Source organism: Microtus pennsylvanicus, chromosome 11, assembly GCF_037038515.1.
Source record: "Microtus pennsylvanicus isolate mMicPen1 chromosome 11, mMicPen1.hap1, whole genome shotgun sequence".
NCBI lineage: Eukaryota > Metazoa > Chordata > Mammalia > Rodentia > Cricetidae > Microtus > Microtus pennsylvanicus.
This window is the reverse complement of record NC_134589.1, coordinates 50603928-50619725: the sequence shown is the minus strand read 5'-3', so window position 1 is coordinate 50619725 and position 15798 is coordinate 50603928. Positions and strand designations below refer to the sequence as shown.

General features: G+C 42.6%; 1 protein-coding gene across 1 annotated transcript in view; it reads right to left on the bottom strand.

Annotated features, from left to right (window-relative positions):
• Positions 1–10392: 10392 nt before the first annotated feature.
• Positions 10393–15798, bottom strand: part of LOC142831596 (NACHT, LRR and PYD domains-containing protein 1a-like) — a 74271-nt gene continuing 68865 nt past the window's right edge. The window contains exons 10-12 of the mRNA XM_075941810.1: positions 15088–15229; positions 11517–11561; positions 10393–11096 (exon numbers count right to left, since the gene is read on the bottom strand). Coding sequence (XP_075797925.1) covers positions 10801–11096; positions 11517–11561; positions 15088–15229 — 483 coding nt within the window. The 3' untranslated portion in view covers positions 10393–10800. The remainder of the gene's footprint in view (positions 11097–11516; positions 11562–15087; positions 15230–15798) is intronic.

The window sequence follows — 15798 nt, the reverse complement described above, 5'->3', positions numbered from 1 at the left end:
CTCTGCCCACTGCGTGCTAGGATGACCGACACACCACTGTGCCTAGCCGTTTTAACCATTTCAAGTCTAAGCTCATCTAATGAGGGGTTATTGATGAACAAAAAATTAGTCAAATGAATTAATTTGCTTTTTGTTAATAAATTAGCTCCTAATGACAGTTTTCAGATAAAAGTAAATCATCCCATCTTAGATATCACCCCCTGCTTTCCACACTGACGATTTGTCTTCCTCCACAATGCTGGATGGGAAAGGCTCCAGCAGGTCAAGCTTTCTTATTTTCCCATTGAAGGTTATTTTAATAGAAAAATAATGTAAATATTCAACAGTAGGCGAGTGACTAATGTATGCTTTCTGGACAAATATGTAGCTCACAGACGCTAATTGAAATGTAAAAAAATGAGAAAATAATTCTTATAGAAAAAGGTAACAGAAAACTGAACTTATGTGATATAATCATGAGTAAGGAAAATAGAAGCACAATCTGTTATTGTATATTAAATTTGTGCAGTTCAGTTCCTTTCTGAACTATTATGCATCATGTATCTGCTTGGTGATCTTGGCCCTGGCAACACATATGTTTTAATAATTGTGAGCTACTAAAAGGTTTATTGTAGTCATGTATGGTGACTGCATGCCTGTAGGTTGTAGACCGAGGAAGGAGAACCATGAGTTTGAGGCCAGCCTGTGCTATATAGGGACCCAGGTAAGAAGGAAACAATCTTCCTTTGGTGGTGATGGTGGTGATAGTGAGTGCTCTGCACTCGCCTGTGCAGTCAGAACGGCAGAGGGTGCTGTGGTGCACACTTTCGCCTTCTCAGTCAGAATGGAGAAGTCATTCTGTACGTCTGTTTTGCCGACATTAACGGAAGAATTCAGAAAAAAAACAAGCAAGCTTGAACTTACTAAAGGGAAAAAATGATTTCCTTTAATAATTTGCCAGTATTTGCCCCAGATATGGGAACTTTTATTCTTCCTGAAGTTAATATCACAAAATTATATTAATAATAACTTCTATTTTGAGGTAAATCTTCCCCATATATGAGTTTCGATGAGACAGCATCGAATCTATCATTGCCAAATTACTAGTGAATGTCAGATTTGCTGTTCTTTGAAACACAATACTTCTACGTTTCTATGGGATTTCGATGTTCTTTTGGTGTGCTTGTGACCACTAAGCTCATTTCTTACTATAAAGCTGTCACCTCCGTAGAGCTGTGCAAACTTCACTGGGAAGCTGGAAGATGCAGAGAGAATGGGCCTGGTTTAACACTCCCCTACAGTGGTCACATTCAAGAAAGCGCTCCAAGTACTCTGGATTTTTTGATGAATGTTTATGCTTACGTTTAAACTTGAAATGTATGAGCAGAATGAGATGATCGTTACAATCAGAATTGAGAAGTGTTACAGCTGAATAGCCTTGTGCTGTAGCAATAAAATGACCAAGTGCAATAACTTTAATAAAATCACCTTTCAAAAATTGCTGCTATGAATAATTTTAGTTTTAAAATTCTATCCTGTGTAGCCTACCTTGCCTTCAGTAACTATTAATGTGATGCAGTTGATGTTTAGATAATCCAACATCCACAAATCCATCCATATATATATTTATTTTTTTACAGGTGCTGTTAAAAAAGGAAATGAAAGAAAACATGTTTTTCCCTAAAAAAATAATAATAAAAAAGAATTGTATTGCTAAAGGAAGCTTTATTGTTACACAAATTACACCTCTAGCAAGCCAATTTCTGCATACAAAAATCTCTTATTTGGAGCTTGTTTGAAGGAACCGTTTGCCTAAGCAATACTCAATCATGAGACATCCTGGCTTGCCAGGTACTCCAAGAGTAAGTTATGCTAAGGCTCTGTAATTCCTTCAAATAGCAGCTCAGATAACAATCTCTGATATATACAAAGGTTGTTCAAAGCGTAGGTCTTATCACTACAAAATGCAGGCCATGTGCAAGGGCTCTGTGGAATCCCTTACTATGTCTCCTCATTTTGTTTAAGTATAATTAATTACATTGAAGATTATGTAGCCTTACAATAAATACAGCCCTCTCTCTATTTTACAGTCGTAAGCAAATAAGTCAACATGCATTTTAAAAAAAAGATTTATTATACATACAGCGTTCTGCCTGCTGGGCCAGAAGAGGGCACTAGATCTCATTACAGATGGTTGTTAGCCACCTCAAATTTGCTGGGAATTGTACTTAGAACTTCTAGAAGAGAACAGTCAGTACTCTTAACCACTGAACCATGTCTCCAGCCTTGCCAAAATATATTTTAAAGCCGATAAAGTTATTATTGCTGGAACAAGGATAGCAATCGCTAGGACAAGAAATTTATTAAGATGATGGGCAGGATTAAAAGAGGCTAAGGCATCTGTAAGGCATCAGGTAATCTTTCTGAAAAGGTTTCCTTAATTTCTTTCTGTAAACCATAAATCATTTGAGAAGAATAGGATGACCCGTCAAATGCATCTTAGCCGTTTCCCAGTCACACTTGCTATTACTGAACTTTAAAGGTGTAATGCAATAGGATGTAACTTTCCAATCACATTTTAATTTTATCTGTTCCCTCGGCATATCTACCTGCTCTCCCATTAGTATTGCAGTTTGTCTCAAATCAGCTATCTCATTAACTGTCCCATTTATCTATTTTATTCTGTTGAGTCCAAAGTTCTGTAGAATGGTTACGTCTGTCTCTAGCTAACTCAACAGTATGAATTTCTTTATGATGCATGGGCCAAGGCATAGCAGCTACAGGAGTTAATGCAGTAATTCCTGTAACCACAGTAATAATCGGTCCAATAATATGACAAAGAGAGGCCTTGACTTGGATTTCAACTCCAGGCCATCAGATAGGCTCATTAACAATAGAACTGATTTCCATAGTTCCATTTAAATTATACCATTGCTGTCTCAATTCTGAGTGAGAATATTTTCCTTAGGGAAGCTCAAAGGGCTCCAATCAACAATTTCTCCACAAGAGATATTAATAAGCACCCGAGGTTTCTTACTTTTACATTGTTGCCAGTGTACCTAGTCAGATTCCTTATTGGTAACCCACATCTCACAAAATGGAAGATTTAAGGAACTAGTAGCATTAATCTCCTGCCCTCTAAAACCAGATGCATGAAACATGTAAAAGTTACGAAAATCCTGGGTAGCATTAACTATAGATGACCACACTTGAAAGGTTATATTTAGACATTATATTCCATTTCCCATACAAATAGAAATTTCTTGCACTCCTATAGTGTAGTTTATGATTTCCTTAACCTCGCCCATAGGCTTGGCAGGCCCTCCGTTGTCATAAGGACCAGGTAGCCAAGAAGATTCATTAGCCACCACAGGGATATCCAAATCTCCCCAATTTACTCCTATGTTAATTGGGGGATTAGAAATATTGCCCCCCTGTGCATACTTGGTCCCTGTTACCTGTACAGTTACTACAAACAGCGTCGCAAGGAACAAACTGTAGCATTCAAAGGTTCCCTGGCCAGTGGAACTATTCTTTCTTCTTCATCAGACAATTCCTTAAGCTTTCCCCAGGTAGGAGAATCAGCCACCCACTTCAAAGGCTTTTAAATCCTTCTTTTACAGCTTGCCGTCTCCCGCAGAAACATAAGCATAACCTCAGTTCCAATACAACACCTTCCTTGGTTTCCATTCTGATGTTAAAATATCCTTTGCAGGCTGACTCACTTCAGCAGATTTTTTTCCCCAAAGTCCCATGCCTTTTAGCAGCCTCAATGGCATTTAAATCCCTGCCTCAATGGCATTTAAAAATTTTGAAGTTAGTAAAGCATTATTCATACTCCACCTATCTAAATTCTGCCCTATCAAAAGGCCAAGGCAGTTTCCTTTATTCAACCAATGAAAGCAACACATAGAAAGAAAACCCTCCTACACCATTTCCCTGTTTGCTGTTTAAACAAAAAGGAAAGGCTTTCACTTTAACATAGTAAAATTACATATAACAAAACAGTTATCAAGCAAGAATTACAGTTACAATATTTATATCTATTTTATCTTTTATCATAACAAAGGAAAACTATATAACTATCTATCTATTCTTCAACTCCATCAAAGACTCCAAAAGAATACAATATTACCTAAGCAAACAAGAAATAAGCAACTTCCAAAACTCTAGAAATCACAGAGACATCATGCTGCCTGGACAGTATCCAAAGTTCCTCTGTACCGTTGGGGCATCCATATCTGGCCTTCAGGCCCATAGTATCCAGCAGACTTTTCCATGAAGCAGGGAATTTCAAAGACAGTTCAGTCATTTTCTTCTATATCCTGCAGAATGTCTCGTAGACCCTTTCATGAATCAGGAACCCCGAAGGATCATCTTATCTTTAGGCAAGTTCAACAGTCCTCTCTCTGCGGGTTCTTTATGTCCAGTTTATGCATCAGTCCAGGCAAGAGCAGTTTCTTGCCCAAATGGCTAACCAACTCCATAAGGAGCCTCTTCAATGCCCATCTTCCTCTTGAAGTAACTGGTGCTGCCAGGAACATACGTTCGAATGGGTCGTCACCGCCACGGGGTGGGGGGTGGGGGGGTGAGCATGCGATTGACCTGAGGTTATCTAGAGTCACCAAAGCTGCTGGCACCTGCCCCACAGCTGGGGCGAGGGGGAGCTCACCGGGTTGGTTTTGATCTGATAAATGCACGCATCCATTCCCCCTCCCCCTCTTAAGGACAGGGATGAAGGATGCAGGGATGGAACATGCAGGACACTCACTATTCTGTGTTCCTCAAATTCTTCCTTTCCTAGTGTCCCACTCTAAGGAGATCAATCCTTCAGCCATCACTGTATCTGAGGGTAGGATGAGGAGAGGTAGCACAGAGCAGGAGTCAAGAGCTCATATGAGTTCAGGCTAGGCCCTGTGGAGGAATCTTTAGAAGTCTCTTATCCATGGGCACCATACAGGGGGAACAATCCAGAGACAACTCAGCAGGAAGGACACATTACACAGAGAAAACCAAAGAGCAACATGGGCAAGTGTGGGGCTTTAGAGTCACCCAAGACTTTCCCAGAGGCTTTTTGAAAGGACAAATGGAATATTAGTTCCTTGTCCTTTTCCAGGAGAGTGCGCTTGGTGAGGCCTGATTGACACTGGAGCCAGTGTCTCCGAGGAATTGAAGTTGTAGCTTCAGGGGAAGTGACTCTTCCCCCTGGGCAGCTGTGTTTGATGGATCCTGAGTTCTCTTCACACATTGTCTGACTTAGCTCTCTGCCTTACCATCCCTCAGATGGTATGTACTTCCTCGTAAGCTTGCTTGACTTAATTAATCAGCTTAAGCAAGACTTGCTGGTCCCAGCTGCTGCTTTTGTCTTCTCTATTCCTTATCCCCAGTCTTCCCATATAACTTTTCTCCTTCATGACCCTTATTCCTGCAGCTTCATGTCAGACAGGAGGGGGGTGCAGGAAAGGCTATGACAGCAGCAGGCACATGAAGCACACTGGTGAACCCAGCAACGTCCCACCCCAGAGCTGGCCTGCAGACTCTCCAAGCAGGGCTGGAGCCTGGAGCCTGGCTCTCAGGACAGGTCCCCATGTCTGCTATAGTATGGCTTAGTGCAGTCATGCCAACACTTATCTTCCCATAACTCACATTGCTTTGCGGACTCTGGTGTTTCCACCACCCACCCTACTCTTCTATGTGGCTCACTGATGTGTGTGTCCCTGGCCAAGGCTCCTCAGCTAGAAATCCTCTTCTTTGAAAGTTAAAGAGACTGGGTCCTCAGAAAATCAGGCATAAGAGACTCTGCTAGATGTTCTTCATCTGAAGGTAATGTGGAGGCTCCACATTACCCAGCTCATTTCCTCTTGAGAAATCTCTGCCTGGGATGGAGGAGGAATCATGTTTGAGAGCTTCTTCTAGGCCTGCGGAGACCCTGCCTCCTGAGTGCAGGACTCATGTCTGAGCCTCACTTCACTCTTTTTCTAAAGCACAGCCTCCCAAGATTGCCAACAGATCCCAGTTTAGCAAAAACTCTTGCATCTCCCAGGTTTGTGCTCTGGATCTCTGTACTTCCTCTCCTCCCTGTAGCCTGTCCAGCCCACAGACTCATTTCAGTAAGTGGCTCTCAGGTTCCAAATTCTTTGAATATTTTTGACTCTTGATGCCGGAGATGGCAAAGCATAGCCACCCTCCCTCCACATGCAGTTCCTGAGATGTGTGAAGCAATTCCCATTGGCACCCAGTGGCAACTAAATGAGCATGTTACTTGAGGGCCAAGGAGAAAACACCTATGTGCCCCAGGATCGCATCTATGGCATCTGCATCCACATTTGGCAATGTTACAGGTGATTTTGGTTATAGCAATTTTACTAGTGTGCTTGCTCTGCATGTTCTTTTTCTCCGTCCATACCAGTGCCTTCTGAAAATACAGATGGGCTGTGCGATAATATGAGCCTTCCTGATCTGCCTGAGAGGGCGGGCATTAAAGCTGTGAAGCAGGTGACAGGGAAGGTGAGCAGAATGGGAACACTCAGGACAAGCACACACAGCCTCTCAAGCCTCAAGTGCCACTGTGAGATTTGGTGAGATAGATACTTCTGGGAGATGGGTGAGTAGTGGAGACAACTGTGAATTATCATTATTTTAAAAAATTTAAAAAAGTTTGTGTGTGTGTGTGTGTGTGAAAATATGCATTTTAATGTGCAGCTGTGTGTGGGTTCCCATGGAGTCCAAAATAGTTTGCTGGTTCCCGTGGAGTTGATGTTCCATGGCTTTAGTTGTGAGCTGTCTGGTGTGAGTGCTGTTCAGTCACCCATCTTAGCACTGTACATCAGTTTCTTAAATTGTGAATCCCATCTCCCATAGGATGACAGAACTAAGTGCGGTTGCAATATTTTGCTAAGAACCAAAAGGTTTGTGCATATGCAATGGCTAAGATTAATTCACACTGTTGCACTGAACCTGCAGTGCTTCATATGGTTTGCACCACGTGACTTGTGTGCACCTGTGGCTCTGGGCACACAGCATGAGTACTTGGCACTGCATGAAGTGGCACACCACACAACTTGAACGAATGTTCCTTGAACATCTCGGCTCATAGTCTAGGCTATTGCTTGCTCTGATTACATTTCCCATATAAGGGTTCGAGAATCGCTGAAGGAAGACCGCAGGCTCAAGTAGTATGTAAAAACAAAGAGCATTTATTCTGCAGAAACAACCAGCATGCAGGGTTGGCCACTCGTACAAAATGGCTACCACTGGAGGAAGGGGAAGGGGGGCAGGCGCGGTGGGGAAGATGGCGTACCAGAGCCTCCGGCTGGAGTACCTGCAGATCCCGCCGGTCAGCCGCGCCTACACTACCGCCTGCGTCCTCACCACCGCAGCCGTGGTGAGCAGCTCTGGCGCTCCGTCCTCTGTTTCCAGGCTAGCTGTGACTGGGTTTTCAGAAAACGGGTTTGGGCCGCAGAGAAGCCCAGAGGGTTTGGTCCCAGGGGTGGGTGGAGACATCCGGAGCTGACTCTAGGGTTCGAGATAGTCCCAAGGGTGCCAAACAGCTAGGGGAATTCCATGAACAGTTAGGTTTTCTCCAACATGACAGGTCAAGCAAGCAGTATTCACTAGTATACCTTTCACTGGCTGGGGTTCTCTTTGGACATATTTGGGCACATCTGAGTGTGGCATGTAACTTGGCCCAGGTGTGTGGGTTCACGCGGGTCCTGAAATGAAGACTCAGAGACACCTTGAGAATGAGCTTGGCCTCTGTGGCTGCAGGGGGCTCAGTCTCAGTGAACTGAAGCATTTCCCCTTTATCTCTAGGCATCTTATTTTTTCTTGTATTTATACTTTAGCTAGTAGATTTCCATATCTCCAAACAAATTGAATGAAGCTTCCAAAAATACAATGCCAGGTGCAAATACATGATTCATGAGGTACTATGGTTTTCTGGGTTCCCTCTAAACCAGATTTTGCATAGGCTTTGTATCCATGGGAAAAATCGCAGACAACGTTCACATAGGGCAAAAAAAAAAAAAAAAAGCTATTTGTAACACAAAGGATGAATTAGGGGCAGAGTAAAAACTTCCAAGCTAGGCCAGGTATGACCAAGGGGGCTTTCATGGATAGTGGAGGTTGCATGCTATCCCTCTGCTGCCAGGTCAGTGGGACATGTTTCAGGGGAATTACAAGAACTGCCCTTTTTGGTCACTGCCTTGAGACACTGTAGGGGCTGACTTTCTCCCTCATCCCTGCTGTCAGAGGGATGTTGTTAGGAAGGGAAATTATTCATTCTTAGGAACTGAAACCTAAATTCAGTTGTACAAATGGTGGGAAGTTCAGTCTCTTCATTCCCTCTTGAGTTTGGTTCCATCTCAAATCCTTGAGACAGTTTTAGGGGCTAATATTGGGATTTTTAAAAGCCATTAGCTGTACTGTGGAGATTCACTCCTTAATGAGTCTTATAGGGGAATTGAGAATGCAGGGACCATAGAGTAAAATGAGAAATAACAAAATCACAGTCTGTCCATTGCAGAGAGGACCATGGGGAGCCAAAAGGGCCAGTTAAACAGCTGTTTGAGCTAGTGTTGACCCTGATTCTCTGATTACTCTAGAGTGGTTAGCATAAAAACAGCCATGTTTCCCCCTGGCTTCACAGAGTCCCCCTTATTGGAAGAACAATAAATCTAGGCCATGATGATTTTGCAAAACAACTTTAGCCAGGGAAGAGAAGGAAGCTTCGAAGTGGATGATGGACTTCCCCAGATCTAAGAGGCCATTATCAATGGCTTCTCTTAGGGTGTTAACTTCTTGTCCTGCAATATGGGAACTGAAGTCCCTAGTCTTGCTGACCCAGCTACCCCATATCTGAGTAGAGTTGAGACCAGAACAGTGACTACTCCCAGGGCTCCTTTATGCCTGGCCTGGGGGAGGGAAGGAGTCTTTCTATTTTCTCATTGGTTTAATAGAGGATGCAAGGTGTGAGTGGAACCAAGATACAGAATTCTCCCATTTGGTGCAGTATCTGGTAGTGAACACAAGAGGTGAGGCCTAAGGAACAGGCCCTGCAGGCATGATCAGAGGTACAAGAGAGTCCGAGCTACCTTAAGGGAAGATTTGGCTCTCATTACAAAGGTGTATACCAATGAGGGGAATTTGTTTCCTTTGGCCAACAATACTGTCCATGCTGAGCGCCATTTCTAAGGTGACACCTGGGGCTTGTCCCCTAGCCCATCCATAATAGGACTCTTTTGAAGTCTGCATATAGTTAGTGGACACAACTATACCCTTGGAGTAAGGAGGTTGTACATCCAGGCAAAGTGGGCAGTCAGCAGTCCATTCAGGTGGAGAGGTGTTTAGAACCCTATAGGTAGTCTTATCAGGTCCTAAGGAGTAGATCGGGTCAGGGAAGCAAGCACATGGACATCAGATCCAGGATGAGTGTAAGGGACTTTGTAGTAGAAATTTGTGGCCGTCGAGTAGGAACCAGCATCTGGGGTACCAACAGGAGGATGGGGTTGGGTCCCATTCCTGTTGGGGTTGGGTCCCAGTGGGATCTATTTTGGGCTAACAGTTTGGACAATGTAATATATGAATGAAATTATATTATATATATTATAATATATATTATATTAAATTATATTATGATAATGAATGATAACTCAAAATCTCTGACTGATGAGCATAGCATTGGCCTCCAGGTCCTTCTCTCTTCCCATTTTAGGGTATTTTTTTGGGCGAACTTTATCACAATGGGTTGAGGGGGAGACATGGGTCCTCTCTTAAGCTTCTGTTGATTGTGATAAGTCTTTTGTTGGGAAAGGAACTTGTTCATCCTTAAGGAACTGAAACCTAAATTCAATTGTATAAAGTGATGGGAAATTCAGACCCTTCACCCTGTACACACAAGATTTTCTGCTCTTATGGAAACATGATAGCTTCATTATGGAATATAAAAATTTAAATATTTTTCTATTCTGATTCTTCAGCATGTAAGAATCAAGTTGGCATATCTTTAATTGTATTATATGAGAACATTTGGTTTTAAAATTTGTATTTTGAGTTGTTGATGAGTTACATAAAGAGATGCTAAGTGAATTCTGTCCTGGGATCAGGAACAACTTTCCAGCAGCTTCTGGAATGTGCACTGCACATCTGCACTAAGTACCAGGAATGCAAAATATCCACCAACTCTGTGAGACACTGAAGTTGCCCTGTGTCTGTAGCATCAACTATTCAATAGAGATTTAATTCCTTATGCAAAAATAAACAAATACATCCATTAAATTAGATTGAAAATTTGCTTTCATCTTTAACAAATGGTAAAATTATATTACAACAAAGAGTTGTTTAAAAATAAATTTATTTAAGATTAATTTTTAGTAAAAATGTTTGATTTATGTACTTATATATCTAAATACCCAGAATTATATAAAAATTATTTGGGTAAAAGGAATAGGAAATGTTTAAGAAGCCCTATTCCTTTCCTTTTCATGAAAAAGTACCATCTTTTGTCTCCATTCCCATGTTCCTCAGTCCTGTTTGAATCATGGAAGATCAGGTAGGCACAAGCCTGGCCACTCAGGTCATGAGAGCAGGCTGGACAAGGCCTGAATGACTTGGTGGTCCCACTGGATGTTTACTGAGATGTCCATCCCACATGAACATACGTCTGGGGAAGGCCAAGAGGGAATATCTGGATCCCCAAGAGGTCTCTTGGAAACAATGCCACCAGAAAAGTAACTCAGGTGGTCACTGGGTTATAGATTTGGAAACTTAGGGCAGAGCAGAGCCAGGAATCACTTGAATGCTCACACCTCAGCCACTAAGATGTCAGGATCCCACGGAGACACTGCTTGACTTCTCAAGGAGGTCCATGATCAGGTAAGGATGGGTCTCCTTCAGAGCTCGGTAGACTTGGTCTTTGCAGGCCCTGCTCCAGGAGCGGCTGAAGCTGAAGAGCTTCCGCATCTTGTCTTGGTTGGTGGCTTCAGCCCGCACTGCCTCATATTGCTCTTCACTCAGCACCAAATCATGCAGCAGCTTGTCCAAGAGAGGGTCCACTGATGTCACTCGGGCCACCAGCTGCTCCCTATGCTGGTCCACGAAGTGTAGTGAGGCAGGAGCGTCTAGGGGTGAAGATGAGGCTGACACTGAGCATAGAAAGGCTTCTCCCTGGTCTCTCTCACTGGCTGCCCACTTCTTGCTATTTTTATGCATTTCATCTGCACCCCCTGGCTCCCTTCTTCCTATGGAAGGCCATTTGAAAAATATCTGTGCCCTCCTTATGCCAGTTACTAGTCTGACAATCTTCCTGACCGGGGGAGGGCTTCATGGTGGGATTTTCATATCGGGAGTAGGTGGAGTTGCTGTCAACATGGGAAGCAGCAAGGGACATGAGAGGAACTCTGTCCTGAGCATGTACCTCTTCTACTTGTCCTGGTGAGTTAGTGAGGTTTCCTCCTTTCTAATTGCCATTGTCTCAAGGGTCAGGTGATCTCTCAGCAGAATGCTATTGGTTTCTCTGGCCTCATAAAGTTGTTTCTTACCTTTTTGAACTGCAGGCATCATGAGCTGTGCAAGTCTGAGATCCCCTGGAAGGAAGGAGAGATGAAGCATCTGTAAGGATGTCTGTCACCAACACTCAGTGCTCTCTGTGCAACTCTCAACCGTGCCTGAGATTTTGAGAATGAGCTACAGAAGTTCTGATATAATCTGGAAGGTGAATATTTCCTTACTCACACAGGGAATCTAGTCACCAGCCCTAACAACCTTGAGAGAAAAAAAACATGTTGATGAGAAATAGACATTTCTCCCACAAGATCACAGACTCAGCTTTATCCTAGACTGAATTATTATACAGAACTAACTAAGTCCCTTGTTGGCTTAATTAATTTGACATTTGATTCTTGGTAGAAAGCTACTTGATATAGATATAAATAATTTGCATTGGTATAAATCTTGATTTATTGATACAAGTTTAAGGTCAATTTTGTTATATTTATATGTATTTCTGATCTTGATTAAGATATTCTGATTGTGTAGTTCATTTAAAAATGTAATGTATAATTAGAAAATATAGGTTGTTAACGGATAATCATCAATAATAGTAAGCTTGTAGTCATGTTAGATTTTCTAGATATATAGAGATATATTTGAATTAGATAGGCATTCTTCATATCTTTCAAAGACTACAGAATATGGCATTTAAAATGTTTTAATAACTTAGGGCTTTTCATGACAATGAGACACATCTGCTCCTGGCAGCACCAATCTACTTGATTATGATAGACAAGTGTACACAACAGGGAAAATATTGAGAAAGGTAAGCCAGGCCCAGAAAGAAAACCACCACATCTCTCACATGCAGTTTCTACCCTGGAGTATTTAGTTCTGTGGGTTTAACTTGGTGAACCCCTGGAAACCAGAAAACTAGAAATATGCAGGGCCTCAGGGAGGAAAGGAATACAGTAGTGTACTGGTAAAATGAGGGTAGAGAGGGAATACTGGGGACAGAGATGTTCAAACAGCAAGAGGGGTTGGAGTGGAGGTGATGAGTAGGTCAGTGGGATGGATTCCAGAAAATGAAGGCAGTATTTAAAAGTCACAATGAAACTTATTAATTGGTAACCCAATATAAAAATCATAAAGGAGTTAGAATGGAAGACACCCTATAAGGCTTGAAATTGGAAGTCTGAGAAGTAATGTGTTTCAAAACAAAAAACCCAGTTCCAGTTGTGGGATATCTTCATAGGAGCTTTTGGTCAGGGAGGCCCTGCAGGTCTCCAAGACAATATAGGTATACTCATTCTTCTCTGTTCCCCATCAGAACTAGCAAAGAAGACATTGTTGCTGAAGACACCACACATCTTGGGTATGTGGTATAGAGAATTCAAGCTGGAACTGAGTTGGAAGCTTTCTTTTGATGCCAAACTTTCATAGTGCTAGATGGTGTTATGCAGGCTGCTGAGAAGGAAAAGGCATCAGCAACCTTCCTGCCAGGCCAGATGGTCCTTTTGCTGCAGTAGTGGCACAAGTGTGATGGGAGCAACCATTAGCTACCTTATTACATTTCAGGCCCAATCACAAGATAGAATCCATCCCTACAGTAGAAAGTTAGTAGGACAAACAAAACCAGGTCTTTCTAAATCTTAGTCCCTTGAGAGAAGCTACGGACATACCTGGTGTGGGATTCCCCTCTGTATGCTGTGAATACCACTGGTTAATAAAGAAACTGTTTTGGGCCTGTGATAGGGTAGAGCAGAGCTAGGCAGGGAAAACTAAACTAAATGCTGGGAGAAAGAAGGCAGATTCAAGAGAAGCCATGTAGCTCCGCTGGAGACAGAGGCTGGAATTTTATCCAGTAAGTCACAGCCTCATGGGAAACACAGTTTAATGGAGATGGGTTAAATTAATATGTAAGAGCTGGGAAAAAAGAAGCTAGAGCTAATAGGCCAAGCAGTATTTTAATTAATACAGTTTCTGGGTGGTTATTTCGGGTCTCAGCTGCCGGGCGGCCGGGAAACAAACAAGTGGCCTCATACTACACATAGCATGAAAGCCCTTCTAAATAACTGTGTTTGTACCACAGACAAAAGCTGCTTTTAGCATTTCTCAGAAAAGCCTCTCAGTGCTGTGAGTGGAGGTGAATGTAGATACCTAAAGCTGTGTGGGATACTGAGAACAGGGAATGGTTGAGCACTCACCCATATAAGTAGATATTTGTACCACACCCTGAAGGCTCTAGGAACATTGTGGAAGAGAAATTGGAAAGAATGTAGGGACAGAATGTATGGAGAAGGCCTGTGAAGTGCTCTCTTCTAAGCAGGACATGACCATGGCCATCATGGACTCATAGCACCTGCACCTATTGTCTCTAGAATACACAAGTAGGGCCTGTCCATCACTCAGCTGGACATGGGGAAGAAGCTCACAAGGACAGTACCACTTACCGTTAAGCTATTGGCCAATAATAGATTATGGAGACAAGGGAGGTATACATTCTATCTGTTATGTCTGCTGGTGAGCTCATTGGCTTTTACTGGATAGTGTAAAACCCATGGGCACACAATTGGTTCCAGTTAAACTCTGTGAGACACAAAGCAAAACTTTGTGAATGTGGAAAAGAGATTTGTATTGAAGAAGAGGGGCTGGCAGGAGTAGGAGGGAGATAAGAAGGTGTGTTTAGGGTGGAGTTACTAGAATGCACTGTATGCATGTATAAAATTGTCAACAAATTTATTTTAAGAATGTATGGATTTGAGATTGAGTATCTCATGTTAGCAAAGTCCTTTCATCTTCAAACTGAGATATCATGTAAACTGGAGCCAGATGCTTTGTGCATCTCCAAATCTGTCACTTTAAGAGTAGTGGGGAGGAAATTAGGATACAAGACTGAGAAAATGAGAATTATAGTATGTGGTGATTTGGATATGATAATGCTCATGTGTTGAAGGCCCAGTCCTGCAGTCCTATTAAAAGGTGATGGTCCTGAGGGCTGTGAATTTATGAATGACATCATACACTAATGCACTCATAATTGTGTGAGCACTGAGAACGTAAACTATTTAAGAGTGTACATTGGAAGAAGTAGCCCACTGGAGGCAAGACCTGGAAGAGAATATTTGCATGGACTTTATTCTTTCTTGTCCTCCTTCTCGCCTCTCCTCCCCTCCCCTTTCCTCCCCTCCCCTCTTCTCTCCTCTCCTCCTCTTCCCCTTTTCCTCCTTTTTTCTTCATTGGTTCTTAATCTTAACTCCTGCTCTCTCCCACCTCTCTGCTTCAGAGGTACCAGATAAACAGCCTCTTCTCTCACAAGCTCCCTATCCAAATATCCTGTTTCACATTAGGTGCAAAGAGATGGAGGCAGCTGAACATGGACTGAAACTTGGTTCTAAGACCATAAATCAAAGCAAAACTTTCTATTTTTAAGTTGTTTTTCTCACACATTTTGTCAAAATTGGGAATCACTGACTAACACAGCATCACAGATTAAACTGTGGTCAGACCCTCTGTTTTGGATCTAGCAAAAGCCACATAACTAATCTGGTCATTTCATGACACCTAGAATTAGTTGCCTTTCTTCTGCCTTTTGGGTATCTGGACCTAAACGCATTTTACCTGGTTTCAGCAAGGCTTCCCATATAAGTTTCTTACTCTTCTTGTCTCTGATTTGCAGATTAATCCCTGAACCCATGTAGTCAACATAGATCTCAGAGAAGAGCTGGGATTCCCCGGGGCTCCGGTAGCACAGCTCTAACTCCTGAAGAGAGAAAGAATTACGATGTGAGGATCAACTACTAATCCTTCAAAGGAGGGCTGTCCCCACCTCCATACTTTCACGATCTTGCTCACCACATTAGATACTGGCTGTCTTTCACACCAAGGTAACCCACAGCCTTTGCATACATATCTTTACTCAGAAGGTTGAGGACCCAACTGGGACCCCCATCCTGCTGCTTCTATTCTCATTCTGACAAAAACATGAAAGAAACAACTTAAGGAAAGGCTGATGTTGTTTAGTTTTATAATGGGGAATGCATGGAATTTGGGGCTCCATTCTTGGTGGCGGGAGCTTGTGGCATTGCTTGATATATCCCAGAGGATCTGCAATCCAAGGTGGCGAGCAGGGCATGGCTCTAACCCTCAAGGACAGCCACTAGTGGCCTGCTTCTGATGGTCAGGCCTCACACATTTGTTTCACGACTCCCCAGATATTAGCAGTAACTGGGGGTCAAGTGTTTAACATTTACACCTGTAGGAGACCTTTCAGATTCAAACCATGATGAGTGAGAGCTCATCCTGAAGTCCTGCTCACACATCTCAAGCAAG